At 41.6% G+C, this 15,560-nt stretch overlaps 1 protein-coding gene across 1 annotated transcript in view; it reads left to right on the top strand.

The window, feature by feature from the left end:
* Nucleotides 1-7,294, top strand: part of UTP4 (UTP4 small subunit processome component) — a 29,833-nt gene extending 22,539 nt beyond the window's left edge. Inside the window, exons 13-17 of the mRNA XM_068992369.1 lie at nucleotides 946-1,052; nucleotides 2,366-2,461; nucleotides 4,482-4,667; nucleotides 6,267-6,377; nucleotides 7,154-7,294. Coding sequence (XP_068848470.1) covers nucleotides 946-1,052; nucleotides 2,366-2,461; nucleotides 4,482-4,667; nucleotides 6,267-6,377; nucleotides 7,154-7,270 — 617 coding nt within the window. The 3' untranslated portion in view covers nucleotides 7,271-7,294. The remainder of the gene's footprint in view (nucleotides 1-945; nucleotides 1,053-2,365; nucleotides 2,462-4,481; nucleotides 4,668-6,266; nucleotides 6,378-7,153) is intronic.
* Nucleotides 7,295-15,560: the final 8,266 nt, after the last annotated feature.

Genomic DNA, 15,560 nt, shown 5'->3' on the forward strand with positions numbered 1-15,560 from the left:
AAAATCAGCTTTTAAAAATCATCTTAAAGTCTCACTGCTCATAAGCTGTTCCAGAAACAAATTGGAAAAGAAACATACAAATTGGGAATCAGATGAAGTAGACTGACAGTCTTTATTGAGTACCTGTATGTGGTTTTATTATGAAACTTAGATTCTTTACCTTGGCTTTAGCACTCATTTAAAATTGTGGTCTGCATTATATACGTGGCTTTATTTCGTCCTCCTCTCTCATCTTACTTCCTCTGATGGTCAGGCTGGTTTCTTTACAGGCCTCAAACCTGTGTTTTCCTGTCCTTGTCACTTAGCTCACAGTGTTCTCCACCTTTTTCTACCCACCTCACTCATCCTTTAGCATCTAGTTTATGTCTAGTTGTAAAGCTTTTTCATTGTTTGGGGATGTTTTAAAGGCAGCAGTTACTTTGGCATATCACATCACTGTCTGATTTTTATCCCACAAGAATCTTCATGTTGCCGCATTGGTTTAAAATTCTTTTAATGACAGATGGCTCATCCGTGCCCATGCTCCCTTAGTGCTAAATGTATAGCAGGGACTTTGTAAATTAAAGATCTGCCTCAGATCTATTGAATTTGCTGCTTGTAACTTTGATTAAAAACATTTGATAGGAAAGGACTTTAGAACAACTGAGGTATAAATTTTGGTGATAGCTCTTACCCTTGATTCTCCACTTTCATAGTTGAGAGCTCATCTCCTTCCCAGGCAAGTGCTGCTTTCCGGTTTCTCTCTCTCTGGCTCCTCTTTACTTGGAGAATGGCTACTTAAATTATAGTAGGCAGATTAGCACCTAGAACTTATTTGTAAAACTGTCAAGAAATTGTCCTGTCAGTAACCGGAAACTGAGGTGGCTTTTGCCGTCAGACTCAGGGCAGGGGTGGCTGGCTGTGGACACCAAATTCAGAGACTGAGCTGCTCTTCTGTCCTCGCAGGGACCGTGCAGTCCATGTGTTTGCTGGCAGTCAGTCCAGACGGAAACTGGCTCGCTGCCTCAGGCACCAGTGCCGGTGTGCACGTGTACAATGTGAAACAGCTAAAGGTGAGCATGAGGTTTGGTTGCAGCAAACAGGAGGAAGTTAGCCCTGCAGTTATAAGACTCCGGGAAGACTGAGAGGACCTGGAAAATTACCGGCCTTTTTTTTTTTTTTTTAAACAAAAAAATTTTTCCTGTTTTACTTGTTTGAAACCCCAAAGCTATAATCTTAAATTAATAACCAGTCAATAGGAACAGTGAAGCCACTTGTCCTCAGAAATTTGAAATTAAGGATTTATGAGTAATGAAATCTACATCTAGGTTTTGTCTGTATTTTGAGGAGGAAAATTATGATCTGCAGAGGAATAGATGCGGATAGAAACAATTTCCTTCAATAGCTTGCCTTGTATTCTCAAGATATTTTCAAATTAAACAGAACTAGGAATAGCAGGAAAACATTTTTCACTAATTAGCAATGATATTGTCATCCCCAGATTGAATTACCCATGTTCCCTTACAGGTTGTCATCTTCATCTGAAAGTTCAGATGAAGAGGGGTGGGGATGGGGAGGAGAGGGTGAGATGTATGGAGAGAGCAACATGGAAACTTATATTACCATATGTAAAATAGGTAGCCAACGGGAATTTGCTGTATGATTCAGGGAACTCAAACAGGGCTCTGTATCAGCCTAGAGGGGTGAGATAGCGGGGGAGATGGGAAGGAGGCTTAAGAGGGAAGGGCCATGTGTATACCTATGGCTGATTCATGTTGATGTTTGACAGAAAACAACAAAACTTTGTAAAGCAGTTATCCTTCAGTTAAAAAAAGAAAATACAAAAGAAAAAAAAGAATTACCGTAAACTTAATAACTTTTTTGCATTGTGGCAAGAGCATGTACTGCTCTTTGAGCTTTGCCTGGCATTTAAAAGTGTTCTGTGTACCAGTGCACATGCCTTGTGATGGACATATATGTCTTTGCCTAGGCATTAATTTCTTTTTTTTTAATTAATTTTTATTGGCATATGGTTGCTGTACAGGCATTAGTTTCTTTTAAGTTCATTGTAGAGCTGTAGATCCCCTGTTCAATGATGTGTTTATGAGCAGTTCATACCTGTGTAGAGACAGCAGGGGAGGCTTTACTTCCAGGTCTTCTGTGAACACTTGTCATTTTTCTTGGCAGTTAAACTTGCACTTTTTAAAAAAATGAAATTAAAGTTTATTGTTTGGGGAAATACCTGACATTTACAGGAACTTCCGTAGAATAGAACGTTTTGAGTTCCAAGGAACACTATTTTAAAACTACTGACCTAGACCATCCGGTCGTTCCTGGGGGATGGAATCCCGTTTTAGAGTTTCCTATGTCTTGGATTTGTCCCCAGCTTCACTGCACAGTGCCTGCTTACAACTTCCCTGTGACTGCTCTGGCCATCGCACCCAATACCAACAACCTCGTCATTGCTCATTCTGACCAGCAGGTAAGAGATCCCAGTGCTTTCCAATTCCCTCCAAATGGATGGGAACTAAAAAGCTGAGATAATGACAATTTTGGAGGAGCTTTTCTTTGCAAATACTGAATGATATAAAAGTAGTTTCCTCTTGTGTGTAGTAAAGCTTTCACATAAAATAGTTTCTTTTAAAATCACATAAAAAACATAAAATACTTAGGAATAAGCATCACCAAGGAAGTGAAAGACTTCTATGTTGAGAACTATTAAACATTAATAGAGGAAATCAAAGATGATTCAGAGAAATAGAAAGATATCCCCTGCTCTTGGATGGGAAGAATTAATATTGTTAAAATGACCATACTACTGAAAGTAGTCTGTAGATTTAATGTAATTCTTATCTAATTACTTGTGACATTTTTCACAGGACCAGAACAAATAATCCTAAAATTTATATGACCCAGAATTGCCAAAGCAGTCCTGAGGAAAAAGAACAAAAGCAGGAGGCATAACCTTTCGAGACTTCAGACATTACTACAAAGCTACAGTAATCAAAACAGCTTGGTAGTGACACAAAAACAGACATAGGGATCAATGGAACAGACAAGAGAGAGCCCAGAAATAAACCCACCCACCAATGGGTTAGTTTATCTTCAACAAAGGAGACAAGAATATACAATGGACAAAATTAGTGCTTTATCTACCACTTTTTTCCATACCAAGTTTTAATGAGAATATAATTATAAGAGCTGTAGAATATCTGAGCTACAGAACACATTATGCATGAATTTATCAATACTTATAAATTTCTGGTCAAATAGGCTTGATAATACCTGCCTCACTGAGCTAGTATACAAAAGATTAAATGTGATCCAAGAAGCACTGTTTTAAAAAACAAAATTATTATAAATTCTATTAAGTTTATAAATATTAGATACAGATATACATATGACTTTATAAATTATCATAAAATTCAGAAACATTTTAAAAAGCTGAACCATTTCAATGCAGGGCGCGAAGAAGCACGCTTCAGTAGACTACTAGGCAGATGCTGGCTACTTTGATTAGCAGTTTTTACACAAACGTATCTATTACATGAAGAAAATGGAATCTCTCATTTTAACTTCTTCTCGTTAAAACTAGCAGGAAATTTTTTGTACCTGCTTAATTAGAGATTAATAGTGTTACTCACACACTGCAATGAGGATACCAGGAGACATCACTTCATATAGTATGACCCCCTTGGAGAGCATTTGGAGAAACCTAAAAAAAAATTTTAATCCGCATCATCTTTGATTCAGAAGTTCCAGCTCTAGAAGTTCTCGCCGCAGGTGTATGCTTTTAGTTGTACAAAAAAGACACTGATACAGAGAGGATCATTACAGCCTCATGTGTAGTAGCCGAAGGTTGGAAATACCTCAGTGCTCATTAAACAGATAGAAAAATCCTGCTACATCCAGGAAGTGAATAGGTTATTATTATGTGTTCTTCATCCAGGAAGTGAATAGGTTATTATTATGTGTTCTTCAAAGGGAGCATAAGTGACGTGTGTGGACGTTGGTATGAGTCAGTCTCCATGATACAACGCTCAGTGAAAAATGCAACCTGCAGAACAGTGTGTACTCTGTGGATAAAATATCTCTGAAAAGATATAAATAAGGAACAGGCTACTTTTGTCTTGGGGAAAAGAGATATTAAGATTGCAAGGGTGATTTTTCACTATATAAACCTTTCTGTGCTGTTTGAATTGTTTATTGTTCTGTAATTTACCTTAAATTGTTTTAATTTTAAAAAACAGCAGTCGAGACTTCCTTGGTGGTCCAGTGGTTAAAACTTTGTGCTTCTACTACAGGGGTCGTGGGTTTGATCCCCAGGTGGGGAACTAAGATCCCACATGCTGTGTGGTGCAACCAAAAAAAAAAAAGTAGTGAAAATGCATATTCTGACTATGATACAGGCAGGGTTTATATAGCTGTTTTTCCAGTCAGGGATGACCTTCTGGTTTTCTGGGTACCAGCGTGTATTTCCTCTGTGTTATATCCTTTCTCAGGTATTTGAGTTCAGCATCCCAGACAAACAGTACACAGAATGGAGCCGGACTGTCCAGAAGCAGGGGTTTCATCATCTTTGGCTCCAAAGGGACACTCCCATCACACACATCAGTTTTCATCCCAAGAGACCAATGCACATCCTCCTCCACGACACCTACATGTTCTGCCTCATCGACAAGTCTTTGGTGAGTCCTTCACCACTGCCTCCTGTACTCTCACTGGCTTCTGCTTTCCATAACAATCTTTCCTTCTGAAAGCAAAGGAGGACCATTAGTTAGAGGAAGGAGAATCAGAGTAAAGGTTGCTGGTACCTTCTTTGGAGGGAAGGAGCTTTTAGTTTTGCAGATTTCCTCATTTTTCTTCCCAGTCTCTAGAGGTTCTGAGGGAAGGGGCAGGCCCTGGTGTGCTGGTTTTTGCTGATTTGACTATTTCCCTGCTTTGCCTCTGAGCACATAAAATTAAGTAGGAAAAAGATGAGGTCCATATTCAGAAAGTAGCCATAATCAGGCACTCAGTCACTTCCACTTTTGCACCCTGGGGTGACTGACACGATTTCATTGAAGGATATACATACAGGCTGGGGTTTTGACTGCTTGTGCCCCCCCTGGGTTGAATTTACTGGCACACCATCTGCCAGTTTGGGGAGCTGTTGTTAGCGTCTTGAGAAAAGGCCAGTTAGGAAAATTCCATCCTTCGTGGCTGTGATTTAGGTGGGATGTGAACTTTTTTTTTCCGTTCCAGATTCCAGTCTCTGCCAGCTGCTCTTGTGATTGACCCTAAATTTCATGTCTATTTCTGGGCAGGCACTGTCTTCCCAGCAGCGGTGTTGCTGTGGCCATGCCGTAATGCAGTTTGGGCTGAGAGCACAGCCAGCACACGGTGCATTGGTGCCTTGTGAAGGTGGGGTAGGAGGAGCACGGGGAGAGCAGCAGATGGCTCTAAAGGAGGTGTGCGTGGCGATGTCACTGGAGCTCATCTCGTGGGCCCTGCGTGCTCCGGGCGTGGGAAGTCAGAGCCGGCTGACAAGTGCCTTCTGCGAGATGACGATACAGGAAGGGCCCCTCCCACTCGGTTGCCTCTTTATAACTCAACCCAGATGAGCCCAAGTTGTTTTGTTCCCCCAGTATTGGTGATAAGTCCATCGCCTCCTCATGAAGGGCAGAGCTATTTCCCAAGGAAGTCAGAAATGAAATAATCACTTGCTTGGCTAGAGGTCATCATCTCTCGCAGTGTCAGTGACATCAATGGGGTGGTTAGTGTCACTTGGCTAGCCCATGATCTATTTGGGGGAGAGTCTAGAAAGCAGAGCCTGCACAGGCTGAGCTCCTATGCACACCAGTTTGTTTCTGTCTCACAAAGTGTTACTGACGAGACTGGCCAGGAGCCCCGGGCCAGCACTTTGATCTTGCTGGCAGACGGTACTAAGCTCTCTTTGCCACATATTCCCCCCGCTATACAGTAGAGCTGGGGGTATGGCTCTAGCTTTCTCCCTGAAGTAAGAAAAGTCAGGGAGGGAGACTTCCCTGGTGATCCAGTGGTTAAGACTGCACTCCCAACACAGGGAATGTGAGTTCAGTCCCTGGTCAGGGAGCTACGGTCCCACATGCCGTGCAGCACAGTCAAAAATAAATTAATTTTAAAAAAGAAGAATCAGAGAGGTAATAAGTGTATAATATGGTGTTTAGAAGATGGAGTTTTCCTGAAAAATCACTAGAGTCCTTTGGTCTGTAGAGGCCCAAAGTAAACAATAATAATTATTAAACAACATATTTTTGTCTTTCTAGCCTCTTCCAAATGACAAAACCTTACTGTACAACCCACTGCCTCCCACAAACGAATCCGATGTCATCAGGAGGCGCACAGCTCATGCCTTTAAAATTTCTAAGAAATATAAGGTAATACATCTTCCATCATATTCTAAGTGGTTGGTTCCCTGTGATATTATCAAAATATAGTAAGTCCCACAAGAGGAAGACAAGAGTGTCTTCATTGTACATGCAGGGAACCTGGTTTGGGGAAATAAGCTGCCTTTCTGAGGCTGTTTGTCCCTTAGGTTTGTAGTTGATTGTTCTTGCCTCAGTATATTAGAGCCAGGCACCATACTTTATAAAAATGAAATACGTAGGTTGTGAGAAATGATGGTGGAGCTCAGCTGGGTCTCTGTTTGGGTTAAAGCTGGGCTTTTAAATTTGACTTCCAGTGGAGAATAGTTCTTCCACAGGATAAGTTTCAACCAAATAGAAGTCATTGAATTTATGATCCCCTTTCTGTGCTAGGCTTTCCACTCTGATAGAACACGTATTCATTGAATCCTGGAACATTTTCTTGGGGGTCTGCAGAATTTTTTTAGAGGAGGAGGTGTTTTAAATTTAAGTAATTTGTAACTTGCCATTTATCAAGTTTAGGCTCCAGAGCCCTCTGTTACTATGAATTCATAAGAAATTAGAGGCTCACAGACCTTTACAGAGAAAAATGAAGAATCCTACTAAAATCTTAAATGATTGGATTCAGTTATAAAAGCTCCCAACCTTTGGAGTTCTAGGGCAGGAAGGCTCCTAGGAAATTTACTTCCCTCCAGCTCGCATGAGGCTAGCCTTTTGGCCCTCGATAGTCAGTTGAGAACTAGCCCTGGAATCTAACTCCTGGTGAGAACCTTCCCTTCTTTCTCCAGCCTCTGCTGTTTGTGGATCTCCTGGATGAAAAGACCCTGGTGGCGGTAGAACGGCCTCTGGATGACATCGTTGCTCAGCTCCCACCACCCATCAAAAAGAAGAAATTTGGAACCTAAAAAGGGCACTGTCTGTGTCCTTCCTTGAACTGTCTACCCTGTTTTCACAAATCATGATAATAAAACAAAGTTATTCTTTAGGACTAGTTATTATGAATGTTACTCTCTAAAATAGTGGACAGTAATTTCCCTTCATTGACTGAAAGTGAACAGAAACTGCCAGGTATTTGTCATTTGGATAATGTTCCAGTTAACCGCAAATTCATCCAACTTTTTTTAGTATCCTGTTCTTCAGACTTTACTCTCAGAGGTGGGGGAAGACGATAGTTGCCATCTATTCCCTAACACGTGCTTGAGGCTTCCAAAGGCTGACAACTTTCATTGTCTACCAGCCTGTAGCTCGTCAGAGGTGTGAGGACTTGGCCCAAGTTGCCTTCGAGGTTAGGGAAACTATGGTTGCTTATTCAAGCCGGCCTCACTACCAAAAGCCATAATCAGGGTTATGTTTCAAAAGTGAATTTTAACTGTAATGCTTCATCTGAAAAATAGTGCCCATAGCCATTGGTAGTGAACTATTCAATTTTATTTGAAAGGAAAGAATCAGGTTTGGGGATATGTCTCAGTAACACATCTTTTTATGTTCTAAGCCCATTCCAAGATTAGGGAAAACACTGGGCATTTTCTTACAAAGCAGGAGTGGAGGTGGGGACCCAAAAGCCTGATGTATAATATTTCACCCTTTCTGTTTTCTTCTGCTTGCGTTGACATTGTTATTCTTATAGGTGTCATTGGTTGACGAGTTTTAATGTGATCTTTTAAATTAGAACATGAAGAACTAAAGTTGACCTGAACAAAGCAGATAGCTTTCTCATCTAGGTGGATATATTCCGTTGCATGCCTGTGGAAAGCCAGTATGTGTGGTTTTGTTTGTTTGGGATAGGTGAAAGGCTGTGGTACAGACAGAGGAATATGAGGGCTCTGATGACGTCATGAGTAAAGTACTGATGAGAAACATTTTTACTGAGATGAACCCCACCCTCCAGCTTCAGTTCAGTCACTCAGTCATGTCCAACTTTTTGCGACCCCATGGACTGCAGCATACCAGTCCTCCCTGTCCATCACCAACTCCCGGAGCTTACTCAAACTCATGTCCATTGAGTCAGTGATGCCATCCAACCATCTCATCCTCTGTCATCCCCTTCTCCTCCTGCCTTCAGTCTTTCCCAGCATCAGGGTCTTTTCCAGTGAGTCAGTTCTTTGCATCAGGTGGCCAAAGTATTGGGGTTTCAGCTTCAACATCAGTCCTTCCAATGAATATTCAGGACTGATTTCCTTTAGGATGGATGGGTGGGATCTCCTTGCAGTCCAAGGGGCTCTCAAGATTCTTCTCCAACACCACAGTTCAAAAGCATCAATTCTTTGGCACTCAGCTTTCTTTATAGTCCAGCTCTCACATCCATACATGACTACTGGAAAAACCATAGCTTTGACTACACAGACCTTTGTTAAAGTAATATCTCTGCTTTTTTAATATGCTCTCTAGGTTGGTCATAGCTTTTCTTCCAAGGAGCAAGCATCTTTTAATTTCATGGCTGCAGTCACCATCTGCAGTGATTTTGGAGCCCAAAAAATAAAGTCTGTCATTGTTTACCCATCTATTTGCCATGAAATGATGGGACTGGATGCCATGAGCTTAGTTTTCTGAGTGTCCAGTTTTAAGCCAACTGTTTCATTCTCCTCTTTCACTTTCATCAAAAGGTTCCTTAGTTCTTCTTTGCTTTCTGCCATAAGGGTGGTGTCATCTGCATATCTGAGATGTGAAAGATTGATATTTCTCCTGGCAATCTTTATTCCAGCTTGTGCTTCATCCAGCCCAGCGTTTCTCATGATGTACTCTGCATAGAAGTTAAATAAGCAGGGTGACAGTATACAGCCTTGACGTACTCCTTTCTCAATTTGGAACCAGTCTGTTGTTCCATGTCCAGTTCTAATTGTTGCTTCCTGACCTGCATACAGATTTCTCAAGAGGCAGGTCAGGTGGTCTGGTATTCCCATCTCTTTCAGAATTTTCCACAGTTTGCAGTGATCCACACAGTCAAAGGCTTTGGCATAGTCAATGAAGCAGAAATAGAAGTTTTCTGGAACTCTCTTGCCTTTTTGATAATCCAATGGATGTTGTCAATTTGATCTCTGGTTCCTCTGCCTTTTCTAAAACCAGCTTGAACATCTGGAAGTTCATGGTTCACATACTGTTGAAGTCTGGCTTGGAGAATTTTGAGCATTAACCAGCATGTGAGATGAGTGCAATTGTGCAGTAGTTTGAGCATTCTTTGGTATTGCCCTCCAGCTTGGAAAGGGGGAAAAATGAGAATTTATAGTAGGAGAATTAACAGAGGTAATAAGATAAACAGAGCTGTATAAATATATAAAAGAAAGCCTATTTTGGGTTTGCTAAGAGAACAGATATAACAAGGTGTATAATGGTTGGTTTAAATGGCCTTTCTGCGCCATCTTTTTGTTTTTTTTCCAGTGAGAAGAGTAAACAAATAGATGCAACTTTTCAGGTCATTGTGAAAAGTAACTTTCCTCTCTCTTAAGTACACCTTCTTAGTGAGACATATTCTTCCAGTCTGCATTTGACTGGACTAGCCCAGGCTTTCAGTAGACTGGAATATCCTGCCCTTCCTAAGAAATCTTTGGAGTCTTCTTTTGTGTGATTGAAAGCAAAGTTCAGGTCACTGAGCTACAGTGACTATGACCAGAAGGACGCTGCTGCTGCTACTGCTAAGTCGCTTCAGTCGTGTCCGACTCTGTGCGACCCCACAGATGGCCTCCTACCAGGCTCCTCTGTCCCTGGGATTCTCCAGGCAAGAACACTGGAGTGGGTTGCCATTTCCTTCTCCAATGCATGAAAGTGAAAAGTGAAAGTGAAGTCACTCAGTCGTGTCTGACTCTTAAAGACCTCATGGACTGCAGCCTACCAGGCTGTTCGTCCATGGGATTTTCCAGGCAAGAGTACTGGAGTGGGGTGCCATCGCCTTCTCTGAGAAGGAGGCTAGGATGCCTTAAATATTAACTCATTCGCTTTTCCCTGACTGTAGAGCTATAAATTCAGAGACTCTTTATTAACTGGAATCTAGTTTAAGACTTGATTTACTTAAACATATTCTGAAATCCCATTGATGGTGGCAGGTGTAATTCTGACAGAGAGGGCTCACAGATCATCTGAGTGAGGAAGTAAAACTTTTCTGAAAGTAGAAAGCATTCCTTTGCAACATTTCCAGCCAATGACTTGGACTTCCATAAATGGTATGGGAAGTAGAAGCTTTGGGCCTTGAAATTCTTCCTAAGCAGAGAGTTTCTGAATTACAAATGAAGCAGAAAGTGATTGGGGCAGAAAGTTAGAGAAATTGGGGGAAGGGAAAGGGAAAGAGTGTATGCAAGGGACACTTTGGGGCCTGCGTTTTAGGGTGATTTTACTTTAGGAGTTTCTGTAACCTAGACGCATTATGTTTCTGTTTCAGGCATTTTGCAGACTGCTGCTCATACTCGAGTGCCACAGAAAAATTTTGAGCTGAGACCAACCTGAGAAAGGTCATATTTGCGAACCTGACTCAATTGCTTTAAAAATTCACTTTTCTCATGCAGTAACTAGTAATTGGATCTCTGAATGGATAATGAAACCTTTACCAGGGAGATTACGCCAGTTTAGATGGAGAGAAACTGAAATCTTGGACTAGTGGAAAAAAGTTAGAGATCATGTACTCTGAGGGTTTTAAAGTTTGTTTTTTTTATGTATCAAAACTTTCTTCAAATGGAACTTTGTTCTGAACTGAAATATATGCTACAGATAAAAGTGGAGCTGTTTAGGCTTTCGGGGGTGGGGGGTCGGGGAGCGAGGCCCAAGATTTTCTGAAAGAAACCTGTGTGGCTCTTGGCCTCATTTTTGTACTCACACTCATGGAAATGAAGAACAAGAGAAGGTGATTTTTCCCATGGTTACACAATGGTTCATTAGAAGCCAAGGTAGCATCCTTAATAATTATTCTTCTACTGTCTCTTAGCAGGAGGGATGCACTCATAAATAGGATTAGCAGGCATGGTCTGCAAAGGATTTTCCATGCCACAGGCTGCAGAGAAGGTATTTAAGGATTTCTTGCTCTGGATGAGCACTTGATTTCACTATTAGAATGAGTTCTATGGGCAGTCTTGTATGTAAACCAGAGAGTGTTGTAATGAACAAACTAGCATGTTGTTTGCTGGTGCTCTCATGGGGATGTTACTCATGGGTTCATTCTCAGGGCTGGACTTGCTAACTCATATGGTGCTCATTTTCTTTCAGTTTCCCTTTGGAGTTGAATATATGTCCATCAGAAGGGTTTGAAAGCACTTGCTTATTTCCTTAAAACTTTGACACTGTAGTGATAGACTTTAGTTTTAGCCTGTCCAATCGGTGAAAAATAGTATTTTGCCTTTCCTTGTTTACTCATGAGTTTGCTCACTTTTTAGTGTTTTTTGGCTATTTGGCTAATTGTGTAAACAGCATGACCTCTTCTCCTTTTCCTCCTAATGTGTTGTCTTTTTCTTTCATATTTCAAGGCATTTTATTGGATACTGTGTATCCAATAAACTCTTCGTGGTGGTGGAAATGTTCTGTATCTGTGCTGTACCATAGCCACATGGCTCTTGAGCACTTTAAATGTGGCTGGTATGACAAAAAGAACTGAATTTTTAAATTTTCATTGACTTTGACCTAGGAATTCCCTAGCTATTCAGTGGTTAGGACTCTGTGCTCTCACTGCTGAGGGCCCAGGTTCAGTCCCTGGTCAGGGAACTAAAATTTCATAAGCCACATAGTGCAGCCAAAAAAAAATTAAATAGCTATGTGTAGCAAGCGGGTTTCTTGGTGGACAACAGAGATATAGATATTAAGGCTTAGCTTGTGTCAGTTCTGTCTTTAGAACTTAGTATCTATTTAACATACATTTATTGAGTGTCTGCTATATGCTTTGTATCAGCCAACAGACAGAAGATGGTGTTAGCCCTCAAGAACTTCACTGCCTAGTTGAGGAGAGAAGCCCATCAACATTAGAGATGAGCACAAAGAAGGGGCACCTAACGAGGTTGAAGTCAGGAGACAGTCCTTGAGAACTGGGTAGGAATTAGCAAGGTGGAAAGGAGAAGAAAAGAGGCCTTCCTGCAGCATTCTGCATGCAAAGGTCTGAAGTGAGAGCATAGCCTGTCCAAGGGTTCACCAGTAGTTCCATGTGGTTGAAACACAGCATAGATCAGAAATGGAGGAAAGTGAGGCTGAAGGGTACCGTAGTACTGGGCGCACCCTGGAGGGTGACAGCTTCCCCAGCTGATAGTAACAAGAAGCAGATGAAGTACCTAGGAAAGGTAAAGAATAGAGAGCGCAGAGGAGAGCTAAGCAGCTTAGGTAAGTAGATTTGGATCAAGAGCTCTTAAGCCCACGTGTAGTGAAAAATAGGGCCAGATAGGAGTAGACCTTAAAGTCTGCAGTTAAGAATTATTCAGTGGAAGACACAGTTATGAACCACTCAGATTCAAAGGGATGGCACAGTAAAAATGTCCACTTGTGTAAGTAAAGGGCAGAAGAGACTGGCAGTTAGGGAGGCAAATAACAGGCTCTTGTATAGGTTCTTGACTTGGGGTTTGTATTAGTTTGCTAGGGTTGCCATACTGCATCGCAGTCACTGGGTAGCTTAAACAACAGAAGTTCATCCTCTCAAAATTCTGGAGGCTAGAAATCCAACATCAAGGAAGTAACATGGTCAGTTTCTTCTAAGGCCTCTTTCCTTGGTTTGTAGAGGGCCCTTTTCTCTTTGAGTCTTACCTGTGTGTCTGTTTCCTAATCTCGGTTTATAAAGATAGCAGTTACATTGGATCACGGCCCACCCTAATGACTTTATTTTAATTACCTCTTTAAAAACCCTGTCTCCAAACATTCTTACTCTGAGGTGCTGTGGACCTGGACTTCAGCCTATAAATTTTGAGGAAACAAGATTCAGCCCATGACAGTGTGTGTGGAAGGGCTTCAGAGGCTTTGTGAGCCCCCAGGTTTGAATGCTGAGTTTTACACAAATGTGCATTTGTCTGAGGTGGGTCCCCAGCAGGCAGCTGATTCCCAGGGAGATCCGTGTGTATGTGATAAGTCACTTCAGTCATGTCCACCTCTTTGTAACCCTGTGGATGTGGATTATAGCCCACCCAGGCAAGAATACTGGAATAGGTTGCCATGCCCTCCTCGAGGGGATTTTCCCAACCCAGGGATTGAACCTGCATCTCTTTTGTCTCCTGCGTTGACAGGCAGGTTCTTTACCACCAGTGCCACTTGGGAAGCTCAAAGGATCCATGATCCCTCCCCAGTTGGCTGTTCATAAGATGTGAGACAAATGCCTTACTGGAAACGCTACAGGCATCGATAAACATGATTTGTTGTTCACTTGTATGTGAAGAAAGAGAGTTTAAGCTGACTAGAAGACTACAGGTGTTAACTGTATAGGCACTGGAAATTCCATTAGAACTGATATGGAAGGAAAGTGGATTTTTATTTTTGGACCTTATTTGAATTTCATGGGAAATGATATAATTACCATGACTGTCAATAAAAAACACTGGTGATTTTCCGTAACTTAAGTGGATTCAATGAACTAAACTTCTGCTTGTTAATGTCCTCACTAATATTTTCCTAAAAGGAAAGTCGCAGAACTACAAAACTGTCACCAGCTGCTTCTCATTAGGAATGTGGTTAACAGATGTGGGTTTTCATAGTTATAACGCTTGAGATAGTTAATCCATTTTTGTGGGTTTCAGATGGATAGTGATTTATCTTGGTGAGATGAATTTTAAAATGTGCTTGCATCATCTAAAGGGTGTAGGCACCTTTTCCTCTTGCACTTCATGTTTGTGCTGGAGAGAAAAACACACTGTAGGGTATTTCTCCTGGAAGACAAAGTCATACTGTCAAAAGGGACAGTTGATCTCACTGTTCCCTAAGGGGGGTGGATATTTTTTCAGAGATGGAAGTTGGATTGGTTATCTTCCAAGCTGCTTTCTCCCTCTGGCCTCTTCGTTAGTAGTGACTGAGCAGCTCTTGCTTTTGTTCCTCTGGCATCAGGCCGCCTTTGTGGTGTAACCTTCAGGCTTGCTAAGGGCTGCAGTTTTGCCTGAGGCCCTCCTTCCTCATGAAATTACACAACACTCAAACCTTGGAAGCAGCCCCAGATCCACTAATTCTTTCCTTTGGCAGACTTTTGGCACTCTGTACTCCCTTTTAGCCAAGTATAGCTTTACACGAGATCTGTTTGTCACCGAAATTAATTTGGCCAGTTGCCCTTTAAGCCTGGAATCAAATCATATGATGGTGGACTCATTCCTCGATAAAGTATAGACTCTCAGCTGGAGAATTTCTTCCAAAGGTTTTCACTGTGGCTGCTGCTAACGGTCAGCAGGTAATGAGAACAGCAGCGGCTCTTTTCATGCAACTCTCGCATCAGGTACAGTGCTAAGCACTTTGCAGCCATCATCCCGGTCAACCGTCCCAGCTGCACTTTAAGGTAGAAGATGTCTGAAGTTTTTCGAAGAGGACACTGAGGCCTATGACCTCAGTCCCTTGACCATTGTCATGTAACTAGTAAGTGGCCAGACTGTGATGTGAACCTTGTGCTTTTATTTTTGTATGTTTTGAGACAAGCACCTGATACAGGTTTGTTAATTTTTTTAATTGACGTATAATTGCTTTACAACGTTGTATTAGTTTCTGCTGTACAACAGCGTGAATCAGCCATATGTATACATATAATCCCCTCCCTCCTGAGCCTCCCTCTCACCCCTCTAAGTCATCACAGAGCTGAATCTTGTGCTCTTAATTACCATGCTATATCGCTCATCTAGTATGAGAGAAAAGAAGAAAGGGGAAAAAGGGCCATTGGCTTTTGAGAGAGCCTACAATCAGAGCCTGAGTCAGAATTGTAGGAAATTATGGAACTGAGAGAGCTAACCCAACCCCCTCACTTTAAAGTAGTGTAGCAATGATGCCTGCCTTGTTCTGAGAAAATGGTAAGATAACAGCTTGAGCAGAGAATACCTACTGATAGGTGACAGGAATGAAAGGTGATTAGGAATTATCACAGCCGTTCCCTTTTTTAGAGGCAGATAAAATAGCATGCTTGTTCAAAGAATTATGTGTGTTTGTCTTGCCATCCCTAAGAAACTATGGGAACAGATGTGTACTCTTTTTAATTCAGATTTCATTATCCACAGTAAGTAGATTTCCAATGACTACTTGAGATTTCCTAGATGGCAATTTTCACTCTGCAAGGAACCA

The sequence above is a fragment of the Capricornis sumatraensis genome, chromosome 20, assembly GCF_032405125.1.
Source record: "Capricornis sumatraensis isolate serow.1 chromosome 20, serow.2, whole genome shotgun sequence".
NCBI classification, from domain to species: domain Eukaryota; kingdom Metazoa; phylum Chordata; class Mammalia; order Artiodactyla; family Bovidae; genus Capricornis; species Capricornis sumatraensis.